At 55.5% G+C, this 19,807-nt stretch overlaps 1 protein-coding gene across 4 annotated transcripts; it reads left to right on the plus strand.

The window, feature by feature from the left end:
* The first annotated feature begins 732 nt into the window (after positions 1-732).
* LDLRAP1 (low density lipoprotein receptor adaptor protein 1) lies at positions 733-19,142 on the plus strand. Of its 4 annotated transcripts, XM_068417732.1 has the most exons (10): positions 733-838; positions 1,311-1,546; positions 5,308-5,450; positions 6,805-6,917; positions 9,020-9,134; positions 11,521-11,593; positions 12,020-12,103; positions 13,465-13,595; positions 15,163-15,197; positions 17,054-19,142. In XM_068417732.1, exons 3-10 carry the CDS (start codon positions 5,355-5,357, stop codon positions 17,196-17,198), a joined length of 792 nt encoding a protein of 263 aa, XP_068273833.1. In that variant the 5' UTR covers positions 733-838; positions 1,311-1,546; positions 5,308-5,354; the 3' UTR covers positions 17,199-19,142. The 4 variants fall into 4 exon arrangements, with proteins under 4 accessions (XP_068273833.1, XP_068273835.1, XP_068273831.1 ...); XM_068417734.1 differs by lacking the exon at positions 733-838 and having other exon boundaries at positions 1,120-1,546; XM_068417730.1 differs by lacking the exons at positions 733-838; positions 1,311-1,546 and adding an exon at positions 2,721-2,909.
* The last annotated feature ends 665 nt before the right edge of the window (positions 19,143-19,807 follow it).

Raw genomic sequence — 19,807 nt, forward strand, 5'->3', positions numbered from 1 at the left:
CAGGTGACACCGCGGCTGCTGGGACCGATGCCCCGTGACCAAGCGGGCACGTGCCCTCGCTGCAACCACCACCAGCTCCTGGCCAAGCACAGGGACAGTCAGACACTGATTTCTGCAGGATTTAATACTGTGCATATTTATAATGCCCTTTCCCCATAGATCCCAAAGCATGTTAATTGACTCATTAACGAAGCGTTAATGACCAGGGTAATTTAAGTCCTAAGCACGCCTATAAATTAGAACTTTTACTGACAGTCTGAAGTGATGATCTTCGGTCTGGGTTGGTGATGGCTCAGCCTCGTGGCAGTGGGGGGGGAGTTAAGGGGATTCTCAGAGCCGGGGAGAGAATCAGCCCTGAGAGGCTGCCCAGCCACGGGAGGACTCTGGGGGGTTTGTCATCCTGGAGACAGGCTACGTCCCCCTTGCCAGCTACTCGCTTAATCAGGGCACTCGCATCATTATGGCCAACGAGAGCACATTTGTAGTTGCTGGTGTTGTTTTCTCCTTAATGAAATGTCAAAGGAAGGGAAACCAGCAGCAAATGTCAGTGTTTGGTCTTTTTATCACACCGACGGTTAGAAACAGGCCTTCTCAGCAAGGATGCTGGTTTGTTAGGAGGCAAACGTCAGCTGGGTTTGACAGAGTGGAAGGAGCTCAGATTTCCATTAGTGATCACCTTTTAACCAGCCCCAGATACGCTCATCTGCTATTTAACTATAAATACGAAGGCAGAGTGAAGGAGTAAAGCCTCGGGAGCAGGTGCTGTCCCTCCCTGACTCGATGATCCCAGAGGGCTCTTCCAACCTGACTGATTCTGTGATTCTGCAATACTGGAGAGGTGAACTTGGGTGTTTCGGTGATGCTGCAAGCTGAAAATAACCTCGAAAGAACCGGTGGCTCGTCAGGAGAGACAACAATTAACAGGGAGATGGATGGGCGGCGATGGGCCGAGTGTGGTGGGGCTGGGGGGGTCAGCCACGCAGCGCTCACAGCTAGAGAGAAAGCGAGGAGGTTTCCAAAAAGTCGCTGCTGGGCTGTGCTGGGCACTCAGACAGAAATAAATAGCTTTGGCTTTGCTCGCCTGGCCTGCTGCCCCCCTCTGCCTGGGGAGGAAAGCCTGGGCTGCCCAGCGCAGGAGCAGGAGCTGCGACTTTGAGCTGCCTGATGCTCTGCCTTCCTGGGGGAGATGACACCAGTAGTTTTTTTACCATTACAGGGATAATTTAAACTCAAATTGTGACTTTCAGGGAGGCTGGCTTGGATGGCAAAGCCACGTTCAAGCCCTTAATTTGCTGAATTCTCTCTCCCAGGCCGCTGTTGTGGTCCTTCACTCTCCAACTTGAGTGGTGACACCTGAAGAAATACGTTCTGCTCCTCTCACGATGCAACACCCACCTGAGACAGCGCAGGGCGCGAAGCGAGGGGCGACCATCAACACACGTGCTGGGATTCAGTGGGAAAACCCAGCGCTGCAGCTGGGCCTCGTACCCTTTGCAATAACAACCAGGGGAGCAGGACTGCACCCTGGGCACCTTGGGCTGAAAAGGTGAGTGCAGGGCGGGCTGTGGCAGGGCAGGAGCGCAGCCGGTGGGTCTGGATCCCGACAGGGATCAACGGTTTAGTGACACATTCGAGCGTGTGCTTAAAACCCTGGGCATCAATTAGGTCTAAGCACATGCTTAAAGTAAGCACGGATGCTTAAGTGAGTTGCTGCACAGACGTGGATCTACGTATATGCTTAAACTTGTTCCTGATGCAGCAGTTGTTCAGGGTTTTTGGTATTTGCATCCTGCTGCCCTTTGAGAGCTGCCCCGACGTGGTCAGCTCTCAGGGGAGGTTTCTTCTTTCAAGGTTCAGGCCCCGTCACCGGCTCTCCCCCTGCGTGCTCGGATTCAAACCAGGCATTAAAAGGAGACATGCCAGTGGCACCGTCCTGCTTTAGGCTGGGCTTTTGGGCAGAGAGATTCTCCTCGACCCTTCCACCACCCACTCGTGTGCTGCCATCCCGCTGCCCGGCCGTTTGGCTTCGTGACTCCTGTGCGTTGGCTCCTGGCTACGAGCATGAGAGGGAAATGTTAAAATTTAACTAAAAAGGGATTTTTTCAATTACACGAACATTTCTGTGAATAATAGGCTTCGTAAAGCATTATTCTACAAATCCTAAATATGGGGTTTAACCTCCTCGTTATTATCCCTTTAATTTCGGAAAGTCTTTGAGGGCCTTAATCTTCCGTACAATTATATTCAGGCTGAGTTAAAAGCACGCTGGCGGCCGCGGCGACACGGAGGGGTGGCGCGTGCTCCGGCTGACCTTTACCAAACACGGTATTAAAATATCACACCACGTTGTCCCATCCCGGGGCGGGGGCAATCAAAAACCCTTCTTGGGGCAAACACAACTTCTGTGGTGTTGTCCGGGGCGGTTTGGGTCGTGGGACCCCCGTGGAGCTGAAGTTTGTAGGGTGGTTCCGAGGGTCTCGGGGGTCCCCAGGGGAGCAGCAGATCCCCCCACCTCGGGGGGGCCCGGCAGCTTTCCGGGGGTCTCCGCCGAGTCTCGGGGACCCCCAGCTCCCCCCGGGGGCTCCCCGCAGCCCCGACACACACCGAGGGGCCCCCGCGCAGCTCCGGGGACCGCCCCCCCCCCCCGAGGCCCTGCGGGGACCCCCGGCGGGGGTGGGGGCGTGGCTTCGCTGACGTCACGGCGCCGCGATTTGCATGCGGGCCCCGCCCCCGGACGCGGTCAGCGCTGGCGCCGCAGGAAAGTTTGCGGCGGGGCCGGGGCCGGGCTGGGACCGGGACCGGGACCGGGGCCGGGGCCGGCGGGATGGACGCGCTGAAGTCGGCGGGCCGAGCGCTGCTGCGGAGCCCCAGCGTGCACAAACCCTCCTGGGCCGGCGGCCGGCACAAGAGTGAGACCCGCTCCCCCCCCCCCGGCAGCGCCTTCACCCCCCTTGTCCCACACCCCCGCCTTGTCCCGCACCCCCCCTTGTTCCTTCCCGGCTCTATCCCGCTTCTCACCCCTCTTGCACCCACTTTTCTCCCTCTTTGAGCTTCCCCTTCCTCCCTCCTGCACCCCCTTTCACCCTTCTTTACCCCCTCTGCTCCCCCCCTCTTTCCCCTTGCCCCTCCGTACCCCCTTCCCGCTTTACTCCTCTCTCTCTCACTCCTTCTTTCATCCCTCCTTTTAGCCCCCTTTTTGCCCCTCACTTTGCCCCCCCCCCCCCCCCCCCCATTGCACCCCCCTTTCCCCTGCACCCCTTCCCCGGTGCAGCAGTGGGGTACGGTGGGTGGGTGGGTGGGGGGCTGTCCCCGTCCCCCAGCCTGGGGTGAGGGCTGGAGCCCAGCAGCTGGTTTCTGGCCTCGTCCCACTACTGGCTCCATCATGGGATCGATGGCCCCTGGGCAAGCGGCCACTCGGCCCCTGCCAGGCGTCCTCCCGCTGCGGCCGGGGAAGGGGGGACCAGCCCGGCTGAGCCCTGCCCTGCCACGGACCCCCGATAGGAGGGTGCCCTGCCCTGCCTGCACCCCTCGCCACCCGCAGACGAGATCAAACTTCTTGATTTTACTAATCTGATGAGATTGAGCCAGCATCGTTACTCCTTTTCACTCCGATTAAGGGCCAACAGCTGTGGGACGCGAAGGGGGCAGCTGGCTGGAGCACAGCCTGGGGGGCTGCGTGGCAGATGCGGGGTGCTGCCCCAGCGTGGCATCGCGGGACGGGCCTGGCAGAGAGGCCCCTTGGGACACAGCAGCCCTCGGGCTCGCCCTGCGCCTGCTGCGGAGTGACCTTGCAAACCGCCCCCGTGCCCTTTGCTGCGTGGGGCACGTCGCTGTCACCCCACGGGTCACCGTCACCCCACGGGACAGACGCACCCTGCGCCTGGGTGCAATCGTTGGTGTTAACGGGAGGACGGGCGCGGGGGTGGCGAACGGTGCAGAGCAGGGTGCGTGGAGGAGCCTCCGTCTCCCTGCGCTGCCTCTGCTGCTCCTTCCTTTCTGAAAGCACTTCAGTGGCTGCGCTCAAACCACCCCCGTTTCCGTCCCAGGCCAGCGCGATCTCTGGGTGCCCGGGGCCTCACTGCAGCCGGTGTTGTCCCAGGCAGCGTGGGGTGCTCAGAGGGTCCCTGTCCTCGGGGCTGCCTTGCACAGGTTATGGGACCAGTGCCTGGGTAGCGAGGCGGGGAGCGTGGGGCAGCAGCTGCCCATCCATCCACACGCAAACCACCCCGGTGCTCGCCTGGCTTCAGCCGCCCGGGCTGGGAGGGCAGCGGCAGCCCCTTGGCCTGGGAGAAATCCAGGCTTTTCACTGGCACTGTCTGTTTCTAGCTGGGACACGAGGTAAACACAGCATCTCGCCTCTCCTTGGTTTTTCCTTTCCCTCTCTGGGTTTGGGACCTGTGCGTGGAGGCCCTGCTCCCCTGCAAACCCTTGTCTCCCGTGGGACCGCTCCCACCCGCCTCCCGTCCCTTCGACTTTATCCAGTGCTGGGCTGGTTCACGGCTCCGCACCCATGCCCGGCGCTGGGAGTGGTGCCGGGGTTTATGGCTTATCTCCCATCTCGCCTTCGCCGGGAGGCTGAGTCACGGGGGTTACCCCAGGGGCGCGTCCGTCCCCGCCGCCGCAGCCCTGCCCGCTCCGTACTGCAGGTTCGCAGGGAGCTGCAGAGTTTGGCCCCGCTGCTGGAGGCTGGACACAAGGCAGCAAAGCCTTTAGTCTCCTCTCTGGGAGCCTCATTGCTCCCCGAGGCTGTGGTTTGTTGCCTCCTGCTCAAAGCAAGACCCTCCTTAAACACAAGAGCTGCAGGTCCTGGGTTGCCAGCTCCATGTCTGGAAGTTCGCTCCTGCGGTGCACTTTCAGGCTTAGAAATACCCACCGGACTTTCAGTGTGGTCCCAAACTTATCTCTGTGTTCTGGACCCTCCTTCCCACCCCCCGCAGCACGTCAGGGATGAGGCCGGTGGCCTCCTGGGTGATTTCCAGAGGAGAGCAGAGACCTCGCTGAGGCTTCGCCCGCGCGATGGGCTCCTCAGGGCTGTCGGTGACAGATTTAGCAGGTCGCAGCACATCGCCCGGCTCCCTGCAGCTGTGCGTGGGCTTAGCGAGCGGCAAATCCCATCTTAGCCTCGGTGGGTGGGTGATGGTTAGCGCAGGGGAAGGTTATTGCCGTGCGTGGGGCGGCACCGAGCCCTCCCCTGCGCCTGGCTGGGGCTGGTGCTCGGGATCCCCTTGCTTCTGGGGTGGGCCTGGGCACTCACAATTAAACTGAGGAGCTGATGGGAATCTAAGAGCTGCTTTGTTGCCTCTCTAGAGCTCCCGGAGAACTGGACAGATACCCGTGAGACGCTGCTGGAGGGGATGCTCTTCACCCTTAAGTACATGGGCATGACGCTGGTGGAGCAGCCCAAGGGAGAGGAGCTCTCTGCGGCCGCCGTCAAAAGGATCGTGGCTACCGTGAGTGTCCGTGCCGGAGCAGAGCCCCGTCTGCTGCCGCTCAAACGCGTCTGTCACCGGGGCGGTTCAAAAGCCACCGGTCTGGAGGCAGTGCTGTCTGTCTGCAGGCTGGGGGGTGTCGGGATTGTGGGTCCAGCCCTTCCAGGGGTGAGCAGGCGTCTGGTGGTGCAGGTAGAAATGCAGGCAGGGGCACTGGGAAACCCTTGGATGGGGCAGGCTGCGAGAGCTGGTGTGATGTGTCTGAGCTCTGGCTCCCCTTGATAAGCTTTGGGTGACCCTGGGTGTGGGAGAAGCCTCTGACCTGGTGAGATCAGCCTTCCCCAGGGTCATCTCTCCTCTTGCAAGGCAGGGACAGGAGAGGCCTAGATTGGATATCAGGAAAAACTTCTTCACGGAAAGGGTTGTCCAGCACTGGAACAGGCTGCCTAGGGCAGTGGTGGAGTCACCGTCCCTGGAGGGATTTAAAAGCCATGTAGATGTGGTGCTGAGGGACGTGGGCTAGTGGTGGCCTTGGCAGTGCTGGGTTAACGGGTGGACTTGATGAGCTTAAAGGTCCTTTCCAACAAAAAAGATTCTATGGTTCTGTGCTAGAATTTTGAGTGCAGCCAGTGCATGACCAGGAGCTGGTGTGCAGTTCTGGGTTCTCCTTCCTGGGATTTGGAGGGTTAAGAGGAGAAGAGAGCAGGACAGCTTGCTCCGATTCCCCGCCAATACAGCCACAGCTGCCGCAAGAGGGACCAGTTTTCAGCCATCCTCTAGCCCCGAGCCTCCCTGGAGCCCCTGCTCACCGGGCTCCACGTAAAATTAACGCTTCTTTAAGCCCTTATAAAACTGAATGAGGCAAAGACCCAATTGCACAGTTAACCGCCATAAAACTCAATGGGGTGGCGAGCTGGGTAATGACGGATCCTTTCCTGGCACGTGCTGAGCGGGACGGGAGGGGAGCGCTCGCAGTGAAACAGGAGCTGCTGGCAGAGCCCCTCACGTCTGCTCTGACCGACCCAGAACGGAGCCGTTAAATAAAAGCCCCAGGGCTGAGGCCAGCCCCGGAGGGGCAGGACCGACTGTGGCTCAAGTGAGGTCCCCGGGGAGCAGGGCTGAGCGTCCAGCTGGCTGCGTGTTGTATTTTTGGTGTCCTTGTCTCATTAACGGCAGCAAAGATCATTGCTTCAGGGAAGGAAAAGTTTTCACGAGTGCCTTATCACACGTGATAGTAAACTCGGTCTCTAGTACTAATGAGTGCTATTAATATGCCTGTTAGGTTGTGTGTATCTGGAGTCTGCTCTGCTCGTGTACCTTTGGATGTGTCGGTGTAAAGGCCTGTAACTTTCCTCTTCCTCTTTCCCTTCCAAAGGCGAAAGCAAGCGGAAAGAAACTGCAGAAAGTGACTCTGAAAGTCTCGCCCAGAGGGATCGTGTTAAACGACAGCGGGACGAACGAGCTGATCGAGAACGTCTCCATATACAGGTGGGTTACGGGCTGCGCGTCGGTGGGTGATGCTCTGAGGCTCCTCGGCCGCTCCAGCCTCCACCTGGGCTGAGCTGCTGCCTCGCTGCCGTCACGTCTGGATGGAAAGCGATGGTGGAGGAAGGAGGGTGGTTGCTAAATTTAAGGTAAATTTACATCTGGTGCAATAAGTGTCCAGCGGGGGGTAAGGAAAGACGTGACGAGCCTGGAGGCGTCGGATGCGGGGACTGCAGATCCGCAGCCACGTGCTCCACAACCACACGTGGCTTTACTGCTTGTTCTCGGCGCTAGAAACGCCAGAGCACCCGGGGTAACGGCAAGAGCTGAATAGGGAGGGTGATCAGAGTGGGTGAGGACTATCCCACCTCCGCTCCTCGGCAAGTATTTCTCCTGAAGAGGCTGGAGGCAGGCACAGGCACAATGGAGCAGAGCTCGGCTCAGTCCCTTCTCCCTCTACACTCCCCACACTCTTGCTTCTCTCCTTCACCTGCTGCTCTGTCCCTGTGGGTGGGGAGCACTGGGTTGGGGCGTGCTTTCTAACCCGACTACTAACCCGCTGGCTTTTCTCCCCCTTCTCCCACTTGCTTTCCTCCAGTCGCTCGCAGCCACCGGCGCCGAGCCCCAGCCCTCCCCAGGAGATAAACCCGCCGCTCAAGAGCGGAGCTGGGCGAAGCGAGCGCGGTCACACCAAAATGGGGATCGCTGCGCTGGCGTAGCAGCAGGCAGAGCCACGGGGCCGGGAGTTTTAGACGCTGCCTTAAATTCTGCCTGGACAATTTAACAGCCGGCGATAAAGCTGTTCCTCCCGGTCCGTGCTGGCGTCCGAGCAGCCCCTCGGTTCAGGTGACTGAGCTCAGCGCATCCTAAAGAGGCCGTTGACGTGGGGACTGATGCTGCTCCCCGGAGCGGGGAGCGGGGTCAGGGTGAAAGCTGGGGTCTGTGTGCATGGGGGGGGGTCACTGCGCCGGTGGCAGTCCCAGGGCTGTCTTCTAACACCTCTCTCCTGTCTTCTCTTTGGCTTTTCTGCTCGCTGGGGAGATGCCAGCTCTGAGCTCTCGCCGCGGATCAGGTGTTTGGGCAGGACGAGGTGGCTGCGGCTCAAACACAGCCGCCGTCGCCGGACATGCCGCTGCCAGAGGCCTTGGGTGTAAATCTGGCTCCCTTCAGAGGCAGGCGTGAGTTATCCTTTCCCTGGCAATTAACGGCCAGCCAGCATCGAGCTGAGCGCTGGGGGTGGCTGGAAGGGCCGGACAACCTTCCGCAGCTTTGTCACGATTATTAGAGAGTGGCCACACTGTTCTGGGGAAAAATGGGAGAAAGGAGTGAACTTCCAAGTGTCTCTTTAAGCCAGAGCACAGCTAAGCTCTGGAAAATAAAATATAGGCTGTGGAGCAGAGGCATTGTCACATGGAACAAGAAATTAATGCAGCGTAAATAAATTTTGAATGTGGCTTTTTTTATGTCCCCGCATCTGCTGGGAACTGGGACCTTCCAGTCCCCTCCCTGCACACTCTCAGGGGCAGCGTGTCCTGTGTTCTCAGGGGTCCTGGAGCATCCCGTCCGTCTGCTACTGCGGATCTCAGGGCCTGAACTCCAGCCTTTCTGTGACGGCTTTTCTTGGGTGCCCTTGCATCTGTTTCCTTCCCTGGTTTGAGCCTTGAAATTAAATCGTAGGCTGAGAACAAGTCCTTCTCTCTCCTTGCGAGCTTATCCTCCAAGGAGAATCTTCCGGAGTCTCTCTTCTGAGGGCAGAGCAGTTGTCAGGTGTTGTCCCAGGCTGGCACGCTGCAGAGCCCTCCCCTTCTCTAACCTGCCCTTTCCTGCAAGGTGAAGCACTTTCTCTTCCCTCCTGCCTCCGCGTGTGATGCACGTGGCTCGTGCCGTGGCCGCGGGAGTTGCTCTGGGCTTCTCTTACCCTCAAGCCGGTGGCATCGACTCCCCTGCTTTGGGCAGGGGTTGCATCGCAGCCTGGTGACACTTCCCTCTCCCTCTGCCTCCCCTGCTTGGCCCCAAGCTGGCAGCCCTGTGGCAGGTCAGAGGAGGGTTGGGTGATCTCCCTTGCACGCAGTGCCCCGGCCAAGACGTTTCGTTGTGTCTTTCAGGATATCCTACTGCACGGCAGACAAGATCCACGATAAAGTGTTTGCCTACATTGCCCAGAACCAGCTCAATGAGAACCTGGAGTGCCATGCCTTCCTCTGTCCCAAACGGAAAATGGTCAGTCTGGAGGAAGCGATGGGGATGGGGCTGGAGGAGGAGGAAGCAGAGAGGGGCTGCGCCGGTGAGATCACGTAGTTAGAGCGAGGAGGGGGCTGTTTCCTCCCCGTGGGAGCAGCGCGGACCCCGCTGCGTGCCGAGGATGGGGCTCGGAGCAGAGCCCTGGGGGTCTCTCCAGTGGAGCCGGAGCTGGGATGAAGGGGCTTTAGGAGAGCGTAAGGGCAGGTCAGACCCCTCTGCCCTCAGAAATCCTTCCCCCCATGCCCGAGCAGAGAGCAGGATCTCCCGAATCCGCGGGGAAACAAACCTCCTGGGAGCTGTTCCCACGCGGCGTGGTGATTCCTGGGTCTGTAGGAGCATCCCTGTGCCCGGAGCTCGGCCACCGCAGCTTGGTTAATATTCTCTGCTTCTCCCAACTCTTTCTTTTTTGTGGGGAGAGAATAATGGAAGCTACAAGTTGTCTCTCCTTTCCGCGCCGCGCGCTCCCGTCCTTGCACGGCGAAGATAAGCCTCGCTCTGCAAATTAAAATTTAAATCTCTCCAGTGCTAAAAGAATTATCTCAGTGGTACATCAGCTCAGTGTGTCTCCCTCCAAATAAAGTTCTCCAAGGCCTTTTGTGGCAAAAATTAGAAATATATATATATTTTTTCCCTTGTCTTTAAAACATATGCTGGTACGGTGCTGCCCTGCTTCCAGCCCAGGGACCGTCCCTGCCCCAGGGCAGGGTCCCTGATGTACACACAGCTACCAGTCACGGGTGTATAATTAATCTGTATTTTTAGTTCGTGGGTAATTCTCAACGGTAGCTGGGTCTATTACACTTGATTCAGATGTGACAGCTTAAATTGTAAACAGCTGTGAGGAGTTTCATACTTAATTACCATATTTAAGTTTTTGCCATAAAGCGTTTGCGCTTCCATCAAGGATGTAAATAGCTCCGATATTCAAATGAGCTCTCCTGCTTAGCGGGGCTTAATTGGCAGCGATGGCTTTGCTGGATCTCCCCCCACGTCTCCACCCTCCGAGCTACGAGGGGCTGCGGGTTACGGGCTGGGATCTGGGTTTGTTTAGTTTGTGACTTCGTAAAACAAACACCAGCCTCAAGGCTCCTGGGACAGAATCACAGAATCAATGAGGTTGGAAGAGCCCTCTGGGATCATCGAGTCCAACCATTGCCCTGACACCACCATGGCAACTAGACCAGGGCACTAAGTGCCATGTCCAGTCTTTTCTTAAACCCCTCCAGAGATGGTGACTCCACCACCTCCCTGGGCAGCCCCTTCCAATGGCTAATGACCCTTGCTGAGAAGAAATGCTTCCTAATGTCCAACCTGACCCTCCCCTGGCGAAGCTTGAGGCTGTGTCCTCCTGTTCTATCACTAGTTGCCTGGGAGAAGAGGCCAACTCCCACTCGGCTACAACCTCCCTTCAGGTAGTTGTAGACTGCACTAAGGTCACCCCTGAGCCTTCTCTTCTCCTCGCAGGGTATCACTCGGTGTCTCCTTGCTCTGAGCTCTGCCTTCACCCAGTGACACGGGCGTTTACGTCACCGTTTATCCATCTCCGGCAACTCGGGCTATTTAAGGCAGGGGGGGTTTTAATGCTGCTCAAGCTCTGGGCTTGGGGAGGAGCGGAGGGGCTGAAGGTGAGGGTGTCCCCGCTCCCGCTGCGGCCCTGGCTGGGACAGAACTCCACGCTGCTGGGCTAAGCCAGCGAGACCCCAGGGTAGCTGGGGGGAGCCAAGGGAAGGCGTCGTCCTGCTTCCAGGATTGCTCCCTCTTGGAGAGACCTGCAAATTGGCGGCGTTTTACACTGTTTTCTGTCACCCTTGGAGCATCCTCGGCACGGTGCCAGTGAGGGACGGACCACGGCTCTGCACATCCCTCCTCAGCTCTGGCGTGGCCGACAGCAGCATGGGCCAGGGCTCAGCCCGAGCACTAATTCCCCTTGAGATGTTGGTCGTTCTGGCGGGTGATGCTCTGTGGTGGGTGCGTGGTGGGTACCGCACAGCCCGGCCCCGCAGCGGGGAGCCACATCCCTCGGGCAGCCGCGGGGACGAGCCTGGGGCTGCGCAGCACTTGTTTGGACCCCGCTCAGGTGTGGGGTGCAGGAAGAGCTGCGCGTGTCCCACGGTGCCTGTGACAGCCACGTCCCTCCCTCCTCCGTCCTCCCGTTACACCTCGAGCTGGCTCTACAACGAGCTGCGTGTCCTACACAGAGCGAGTCTCCGCTTCCATCGATATTTGATTACCCCTCCGCAGCCGTGCGGAGCGGAGGGCTCGTTGGATCCAGGTTAACATGAATCTGCAAAGCAAAACCTCCAAATGATTTAAATCTACATGAGAACTTGTCGATTAACCCGCTGCCTCATCGCTCTCTTTCCAGGCACAAGCTGTCACCCTCACCGTAGCCCAGGCCTTCAAAATCGCGTTTGAGTTCTGGCAAGCGGCTAAAGAAGGTGAGTATTTTGGGTTTTTTTTCCTCTTCCCACTCTTCACCCAAAAGTTCAAGGGCTGACTTCGGGTTTTTTCCAGCTTTCAAGTGCCTTTTCCCTTCGCCTTCCAAATTTCCAGGCTGCTGTTAAGGTTGGTCCAACCTCTGGTGTGATTTAAGGCATCTTCCAGGTTTCTCTCGACAGCTTGTAAATCCAGCCAAGCTTTGGCTGCGTTCCTGTCTCGCAGGCGGGGTGTGGAGGATGTGGTGCTTGTCTGTGGTATCTCAGACCTGCTGCTGTCGGGATTTTTGCTTTCACCTTCCATGAGATTATAAAACACACCCAGAGCCTGGGCTGCTGTGGGCAGAAGAGACCTGGTGGCCTGTCCTTGCTGTCCCTCCTTGCGGGGAAGCACTCGGCGGGCAGTGACGGGGTCTCCTTGTTTTGCAGAGAAGGAGAAGCGGGAAAGGTCCCTCGTGGAAGGAGAAGGGACGAGCAGCCCCAGCTCGGACACCCCTGCCAGTCCCGACACGTGTAAGTCACCAACAGCAGAGCTTGGCTTTGGGCTTGGGGATGGGGAACAGTCTGAGATCTGTGGGGTCAGCGAGGAGCAAATGCTTTGATCGTAGTGGAGATGTCACCCTCAGCAGAGCACCTGGGACACAGTGGCTGCCTGCCGGGTCCTTCCATCTCCCCCTTAAACATCTCACGCAGCCCCTTGCACACACCTCCTGCCACCCCACATCTGTTTACTTCTGCCCGAGGCAAATGGGCCATAACGTCCTTATGAGCTTAGCGCAGACCCCCACATCCCGAGTTTGGTTTTGGGTTTCTCTTGGACCCCAAAGACTTGCCATCCCATCAGCCGAAGGAGATGGACATCCAGGTGCTGCTCAGCCTCTGGCTCCCCTGGGGAAGGAGGTGCATGAAAATAAAACAATTAAATAGTAAAACCCCTGGTAATTCAGCGCCTGGCCATGGGTCCTCTGCTGCCTCTGAAACACAAGACGTGCAGCCAGGGAGAAGTGGGACAAAAGGCTGATCCTTCTTCCATGCTGGCCACGGAGATAAGAGGATTTGGCACGGAGGAAAATAGCACTAAACTGGGCTTCCTTCCAGGCTGGCAGGTCTCCTTTCTTCATGGGAAGGCCCAAGACTGGAGGAATCTCTCACAAGTGGAGGCACATTGGGATAAATGAGGCCCGGGGCTGTCACGGGTGTAGGATGGGCTCCGGCGTCCGCCCAGGGGATGCTCCACAGCTGGGGCACTTCTGCATCCACCCTTACTGGAGGGCAATGGGGAGGAGCTGAGACTTCCCTGAAACACCCCAGCCTGCGGTGTGTGGGCAGCCCCCGAGCTACAGACTGCTCTTCGCCCAGTGCAGGATTTGCCCTTGGTCCCACAAAATAACGATGCGTCTTTGTAAGATGCTGAATCGATGCCGTGGGCTGAGCTGAGGATGTCACCCGGGGTCTGTTCCCACCCCTGGGCTATGAAGCCCTGGGGTTGGGATGTCTTTGGGGTCAGGATGTCCTGGTGTTGGGATGTGTCAGCTTTGCCCAGGGCCGACCCTGACTCACTCTGAACGTAAGCGCGTACCCAGGACTTCCACTGATGGCTGCTGGAGGGATGAGCCGGCCGATCCTCCCCTGCCTCCCTGTGAAGGGGCTCTTGGGTGCCTGATCTGAGCATCACTAATGATTCAGGCTGAAACCACATCCCCAGCTGGGGTGAACACAGCTTCTGCACTCTAAAATTTGGGGCCATCCTGAAGGAATGGGATGCAACCCTTTGATCCCCCTCTTGAGGGAAGCGATTACTGCAAAAAGGGTTGGATTTGTGTCGTCTCCGTTTCCCCCTGCCCTGCCTCACCCCCTCTCCACTCTGTTCACAGCAGCAGCCACGGGGACCTTGCTGGATTTAGAAGATCCTGCCAAATCACCCCTGACCAGCAGCACGAACTCCCCACGCTTGGATAACAGCACGTTCGGGCCCAACTCCTCTGTAAATAACAACGTGGTGTGGGTAAGTGTGTGCCCTGCGATGCCACCCCCATGGCGTGTGCTCCGGGTCCCACCACGGGGCTTTTCTGTGGATAAACCCCCCCGGTAGCTCTGGGGCAGCTGAGCCCTCGGCGCAGGGTTTCGGAGCTGCCCGAGCGAGCGGGGTTTCGGTGTCGTACTCAAAACGATCAATCAGTGTTCGAGTACCTGCTGCCCTTTTTGGGCTCTGTAAATAAATGAACAAGATTGCGAGGCACTCTGGGAAACGCCGCTGTCAGATAATTGAATATTACTTATTCTTGAACAGCATTTCTCAGTGGTTTGTCACTTAATTGAGAGACCACCTAACTGCTCTGTTCCGGGGAAAAATCATTATGTTGATGGCTTTTGTTTACCGTTCACTAAAACCAGGTTATGTTTGTGTTCGTTATTACTCTTTATTTTTCCCTCATTTTCTTTGCAGCTGTATCTGGCTTGTGTGAGCATGGGTGGCTTCTCTAAAATGCCCTCTGTCATCTGGCTTAATTGTTTCATGGACCACTAATAGAAAAATAACGACCCAGACCATGTGTCTGGGTGTGCATCTGTCGGGGAGCCTCCTCCATGCCCAAGTGCTCCATCACCAACTGGGCTGGGGCTTTGAAGCCCTACTTGACCTGGGACCTCATCCCGCCACGTGCCCCCTCTGGAAACACGCTAAATTTTGGAGAATTTAATGATAAAGGCCTTTGCCTGGAGCCTGGTTCTTGAGTCTGCCGGGTCTGAGCCTGAGGCTTTTCAGGTTAAACCTGAAGATATACTCTTAAGTTGTATCAAATCCTGGAGGCTTATCAGCGGTCCCCAATCTCTCCCTTCTTGCAGAGTTTTTATACTTTACATATGACATTGAGTCTGTAAGTGCATCACAAGATTTTGGGAATAGTCAGGTCTGTCCATAGCAAAGAGCCCAGCCTCCTGCGTGGGAAACCTTTCTTTCCCTGGGAGACCTGAGGAGCAGACCAGAGAAAAAGGATCCCAGAGTTGCTTCCAAGCAGCGCAGGTTCCCCCTGTGCTGGTGCAGAGTTGCTTTCTGGGTTCCTGATCCAAAAAAAAGCCCCAGGGGATGCCTGGAGCATCTTGCCAAGCTCTGCCCGGGTCCCCCCAGGAGCTGGAATTGCTGAGGGCTGTGGTTAACCCCCGAGGGGGATGTGGTCCAGCTGATGGGCCGGATCCAGCCCGTGCAGGCAGCGGGGCAGAATTAGTCTGGTTTGGAGATGGTGGGAAAGGGCCAAACCCCTGCCCTGTCCCTGGGCTGCGAGGGGAACGCGGCGTCCCGTCCGGAGCCCTGGGATCTGCCCTGGGGAATCTGGGGCCACACGGAGTTACACCTCTTACCCTGGGGCTTGTGCAGAGAGTGAGATAAAACCTGCCCGAGGAGGAGGCAAATTGCCCCGGGGAGTGTTGCTTTAGGCACTTGGGAGTCTATATATATATATATATATCTATCTTATTTCTGTATGCCGTGCTCAAGCGCGGAGCACAATCTCTAAATACACTTCTGTGCGTTCTCTTAGCAACTACTTCTCTCTCTTTTTATCTCTTTAACAAAGGAAATGGATGATGGTCTCGACGAAGCATTTTCAAGGTAATTCTAATAACTCCCTTTACGAGTTCACGCCACTGGGGACCAGCCCGGGAGACTCGACTCACGCCTGGCTTTTAATAAGGCTTCTAATCTAATCAGCCGCCGTGATCTGACCCAGGCAGCTGCCCCGGCACTACCTCGGCTGTGAATTGAAAGATAGGCTTTGAGGCTGGCTGATAAGCTAAACATTTTGACAACCTTTTAAGGCCGGAGAGAGGCTGTATGTGATAGGGAATTTAATTCCCCAAGCAGTTGGCGTGGCCGCCTCTGCTTGCCGGGGTTTGCGGCAGCACAAGAAACTGCGTGCTCAGCCCTAAGGAAACAGCCCTTCGTGCCTTGTGTGGCTCTCAGGAATGATTTACAGCTTCCATTTCCACCGTAGCCCTGTCCCAAGTTGTGTTCGATAAAAGGGGCTGCTTGAATTTATGTCTTAATGTCATCTATTTTCCTCACCTCTGTTCCTTGCCGTACTTAATTAAGCAGAATGTTGTTGGTCGCGGTGCTTTGTTTTGCGTTGCTGGGTGCTGAGCTGTCACGTCACCCTTGGCCTGCTGGTGACTCAGTATTTGGGCTGCTCGTGCACCGAGGTGCTTCTGGAAGCGTTCCTGACGCAACGTCGGTGCTGGTCATTTTTCTTTACTGAAAAACGTGCGTGTGGCCAGTTTGACCTGAGGCTTGTTCACCGCCGTGCCTCTGCTGGGTGAAACAGCAAGTGTTTGAATTAACCTTTTGGCCCTGGGAGGATGGATGTGCAGCGTTACGTTTTCACAGAGGTATTTAATAACTGGGGCTCGTTAGGTTTTGTGAAACACCCGGGATGGGCTGAGTTGAAGGCCCCTTAAAGCTGACCCCATGGGCTCTTAAACGTCATCTGAGTCCTGCTGTGTCTTAACCCAAAGAGTTAAATGCTCGGGCCGGGCAGTGAGCTGCGGCACATGCTGCGTGTCCAGACACGGCACCGTGAAAATTGAGTCATTGCAGTGAGGCTGCTCCTGTGGGCAGCGGAGCCGTAAGATCCCAGCTCACGATGCACCCGCCAGCGATAGCTCGGGGAAGGGACACAGCACCGTTCTGCCAGACCATCAATATACGGGATGTCCAGACTGCAAATTCCCTGGGTGCCTGGAGGGGAATGTTAGGAGAAACCAGCTGCAACAAACTTGAGAGCGCTGCAAATGTTACAGAATCACAGAATCAGCCAGGTTGGAAGATCCCTCTGGGATCATCGAGTCCAACCATTGCCCTGACACCACCATGGCAACTAGACCAGGGCACTAAGTGCCATGTCCAGGCTTTTCTTAAACCCCTCCAGAGATGGTGACTCCACCACCTCCCTGGGCAGCCCCTTCCAATGTCTAATGACCCTTGCTGAGAAGAAATGCTTCCTGATGTCCAACCTGAACCTCCCCTGGCGAAGCTTGAGGCTGTGTCCTCTTGTCCTGTCGCTAGTTGCCTGGGAGAAGAGGCCAACTCCCACTTCACTACACCCTCCCTTCAGGTAGTTGTAGACTGCAATAAGGTCACCTCTGAGCCTCCTCTTCTCCAGGCTAAACACCCCCAGCTCCCTCAGCCGTTCCTCATAGGTCAGACCCTTCAGACCCTTCCCCAGCTTGGTCGCCCTCCTCTGGACTCGCTCCAACACCTCAACATCTTTCTTGAAGTGCAGGCTTACTTACGTGCCAGCTTACTTAATTATTAATAATTATTAATAATCTCCTTACTGAATTATTTCATTCCATTGGAGGATTTTGCAATGTGGAACTGCAGCTGGGGCTGGCATTAGGGATGCATCGAGCATCCAGGCTATAAACTGCACGGATTTGTGTCCTTACGGTCTGTTTTTCTCCCCCTCTTAGACTGGCGCAGTCGAGAACGAACCCACACGTCCTCGACACGGGACTGACGGCTCAAGACATCCAGAGCGCAGAAACGCTCTCACCTGTAGACTGGAACAAAATAGATTCCAACACAGGCGAGAAAGATGATTTGTTCATGTTTTGAGGTCAAATGCATCTAAGAGCTGACAAGAGAATAACCACTAAAATCTATGGACTGAATCTTGCTGTTCCGGGTGCTGTACGCGAGGGACTGAGGGCTCTTCGCCAAGTCAGGTGATGTTACAGCACAGGTTAGACCAAAGCTTTAGAAACCTAATGCAGATTTTTGTACCTTGCTTTTATCTAGACCACGAGATGCTCTTGAACATATTTATTCACAGCCGTTACAGTTTACATGTATTATTGGAAGGCGTGTAGAGCATCTACAGTATTAGGTGGCAATATACCATGGACAAACCTTCAGCAGTGCCTGTTCCTCTCTGAAAAAAAAGACTATGCAACACCAAAGTCTCTCTGGAGATACTTTTCTAGACAAAGGTCTGCGGATGCAAATGCAATTGCAAGCACAACTGTTACTAATCCACTGTTTCTTGAACAACACGTCACCTGCCCAGGCGGAGGGGAGGCGATGCAGCAGCTGCTGACAGTGTTAGAATCAAAGAGGTAGCAGAGATGTTGCTTTTGTTGTGAATGTCTGTGACACTCTCACAGTTGTCAATCACCCCGACGTGTTCTGGCTGTTTCTTTGCCAGCTTCATCTGGGAATTGACACTTTTTTTACCCAAAGACTCTATGAAGTTTTGCACTTTAAAACTTGAACTGAAAGCGATGGTCTGAATTGTCAAGGTCAGCAGTGCCTGTAACTTCTCTTCAGAAGCTACTTACCCCCCAAAAAACCCCAACCTGGCAATGCTGCAGGTCTGTTTCCAAACTGACTACTCACGCGCACCGTTCCCGATGCGACTCGAAATAACTAAGGCTCCGTTGGCTTTCAAAGCAAAACCACCAGGGAGTGACAATTTGTTTTGCTAAAGCGTGTTGAAAGTCGCAGGCGGGGTGAACCCAGAGGCACAATAGATCTGTGTGCTTAGCCCTGCTAAGTGGATTTGGCTGTGCGTGCCTTTTTACTGTCGCGAAACCATTTGGTCGTTGCTCACTCAATAGACTCAAATGGAATTGGATTAAGCAAAACCAATACCTGGATGTTCAGATAGCGAGAGGTGCCCCTTCCAGCGGCGCTCCCGTCCTCCTCCCCCAGCCAGCCGCGTCTCCTGGGAGCCCGCGGAAGCGGTTGTCATCTGCTCCTGGAATTGAAAATAAGTAACGGGAGGTATAAAGCTTATGCTAATTAAAAGATTAAGTTTAATGATCCTAAATAGTCGCACTGACAGTTTGCAGTGTTTGTGGCCTTATGTGAAGTATACTAATCTGTTTTATAGATTTGTAACTTGGCTTTGAAACACTAATTCATTCCCCGGATAGCTCTTTATAACTCTCTTAAAACTGCTTGCAGGAAAAAAAAACAAAAACAGCAAAAAAAAATAAAAACCTCTTTGTCAGCTGTAAGAATTTATTAGGAAACAGCTGAGTGACTCTAACTTAGATTTGATTTTTTTCCCCCCTAAGTGGTGTTGTGATAAGGTATGGAGGACTTGTGAAGCTGACTCATCATGTCTCTTAAGTGCGCTCTGTTTATCCTGCAAAATTGCATTTAAAGCAATTTTACATCTTGAAACTACTGTGCCCATGACTTCTTTGATCTTACATGTAGCATCAGTTTGGCAATTGAAGGAATTATTCAAAGTTTGTCCGTGCTACAGAGGCACACGGTAGAGACATGAACCTATTGTGTAAGCAACGGCAAAACTGCGCCGAAGCAGCTTGTCCCGGCCCCGGGGAGCGGTGACCTTCCTAGGAGAGAGCTTGGGCTGCAGGAATGGACCGTGAGGATTTCTCTGTACATTGATCTTTCCCCTTTTCTAGAGACTCCAGGAGCGTAGACTGAAATGCACAATACTATACATGTATGTATATAGTTTTTTAAGAAAACCTTCTGCTGTAAAGAATATCTGTACTGAGGAAAATAAAACTTCGACCATTTTTTGGAGTGTCTGTGCTGGGTGACTTTATTTTTATCATGGTCTTTTCAACTGGTTGAGTTCACTGTCTCTCTTGATGCGTAGCAGTAAGCGATCAGAAACATCTGCGGGAGGTTTGTGTCCATCAGAAGACTCTTTCCAGGGCCAGCCAGGTGGGTAAATCCATCCCTGCCTGAGCCCCAGGATCAGCGTCCAGGTAAGGGTGGGACAGAGGATGAGAAGAGGGAGGTTGGTTGGTGCTTCGGGCTCATCTGTGGGTAAACGTGGTGCTGGTGACATGAAAACCCAAAATCCTTTAATTCATAAAGAGTTTCTGAGTCGCTGTGCAAAGTGCTTCTCCCGTGGGGGGAGTTTTAATTTGTACAGCTGCCTTTTAAATAAAAACAGCCCGGAGAGCTGCCCTGCGTCCTCGGCCTCTCCCTGCAATTCCTGCCTTGGCTGGCTGTGAGCTCGGAGCTCGGGGGTTGGACTAGATGATCTCCAGAGGTCCCTTCCAACCCCAACCATCCTGTGACTCTGTGTGTGACCGGGCTCCTGCAGCTGCCCCCTCACTGCGCTGCTGACGCTGCTCTGCGAAGCACACGGAGAAATTCATCTGGGGCTGCTGACAAGCAGGTGTAACCTGTGAGTAGCACCACGCTCCCTTTGGGGTACCCGAGCTGGGCTGCGGGCA

The sequence above is a fragment of the Nyctibius grandis genome, chromosome 24 (genome assembly GCF_013368605.1).
Source record: "Nyctibius grandis isolate bNycGra1 chromosome 24, bNycGra1.pri, whole genome shotgun sequence".
Taxonomy (NCBI): domain Eukaryota; kingdom Metazoa; phylum Chordata; class Aves; order Nyctibiiformes; family Nyctibiidae; genus Nyctibius; species Nyctibius grandis.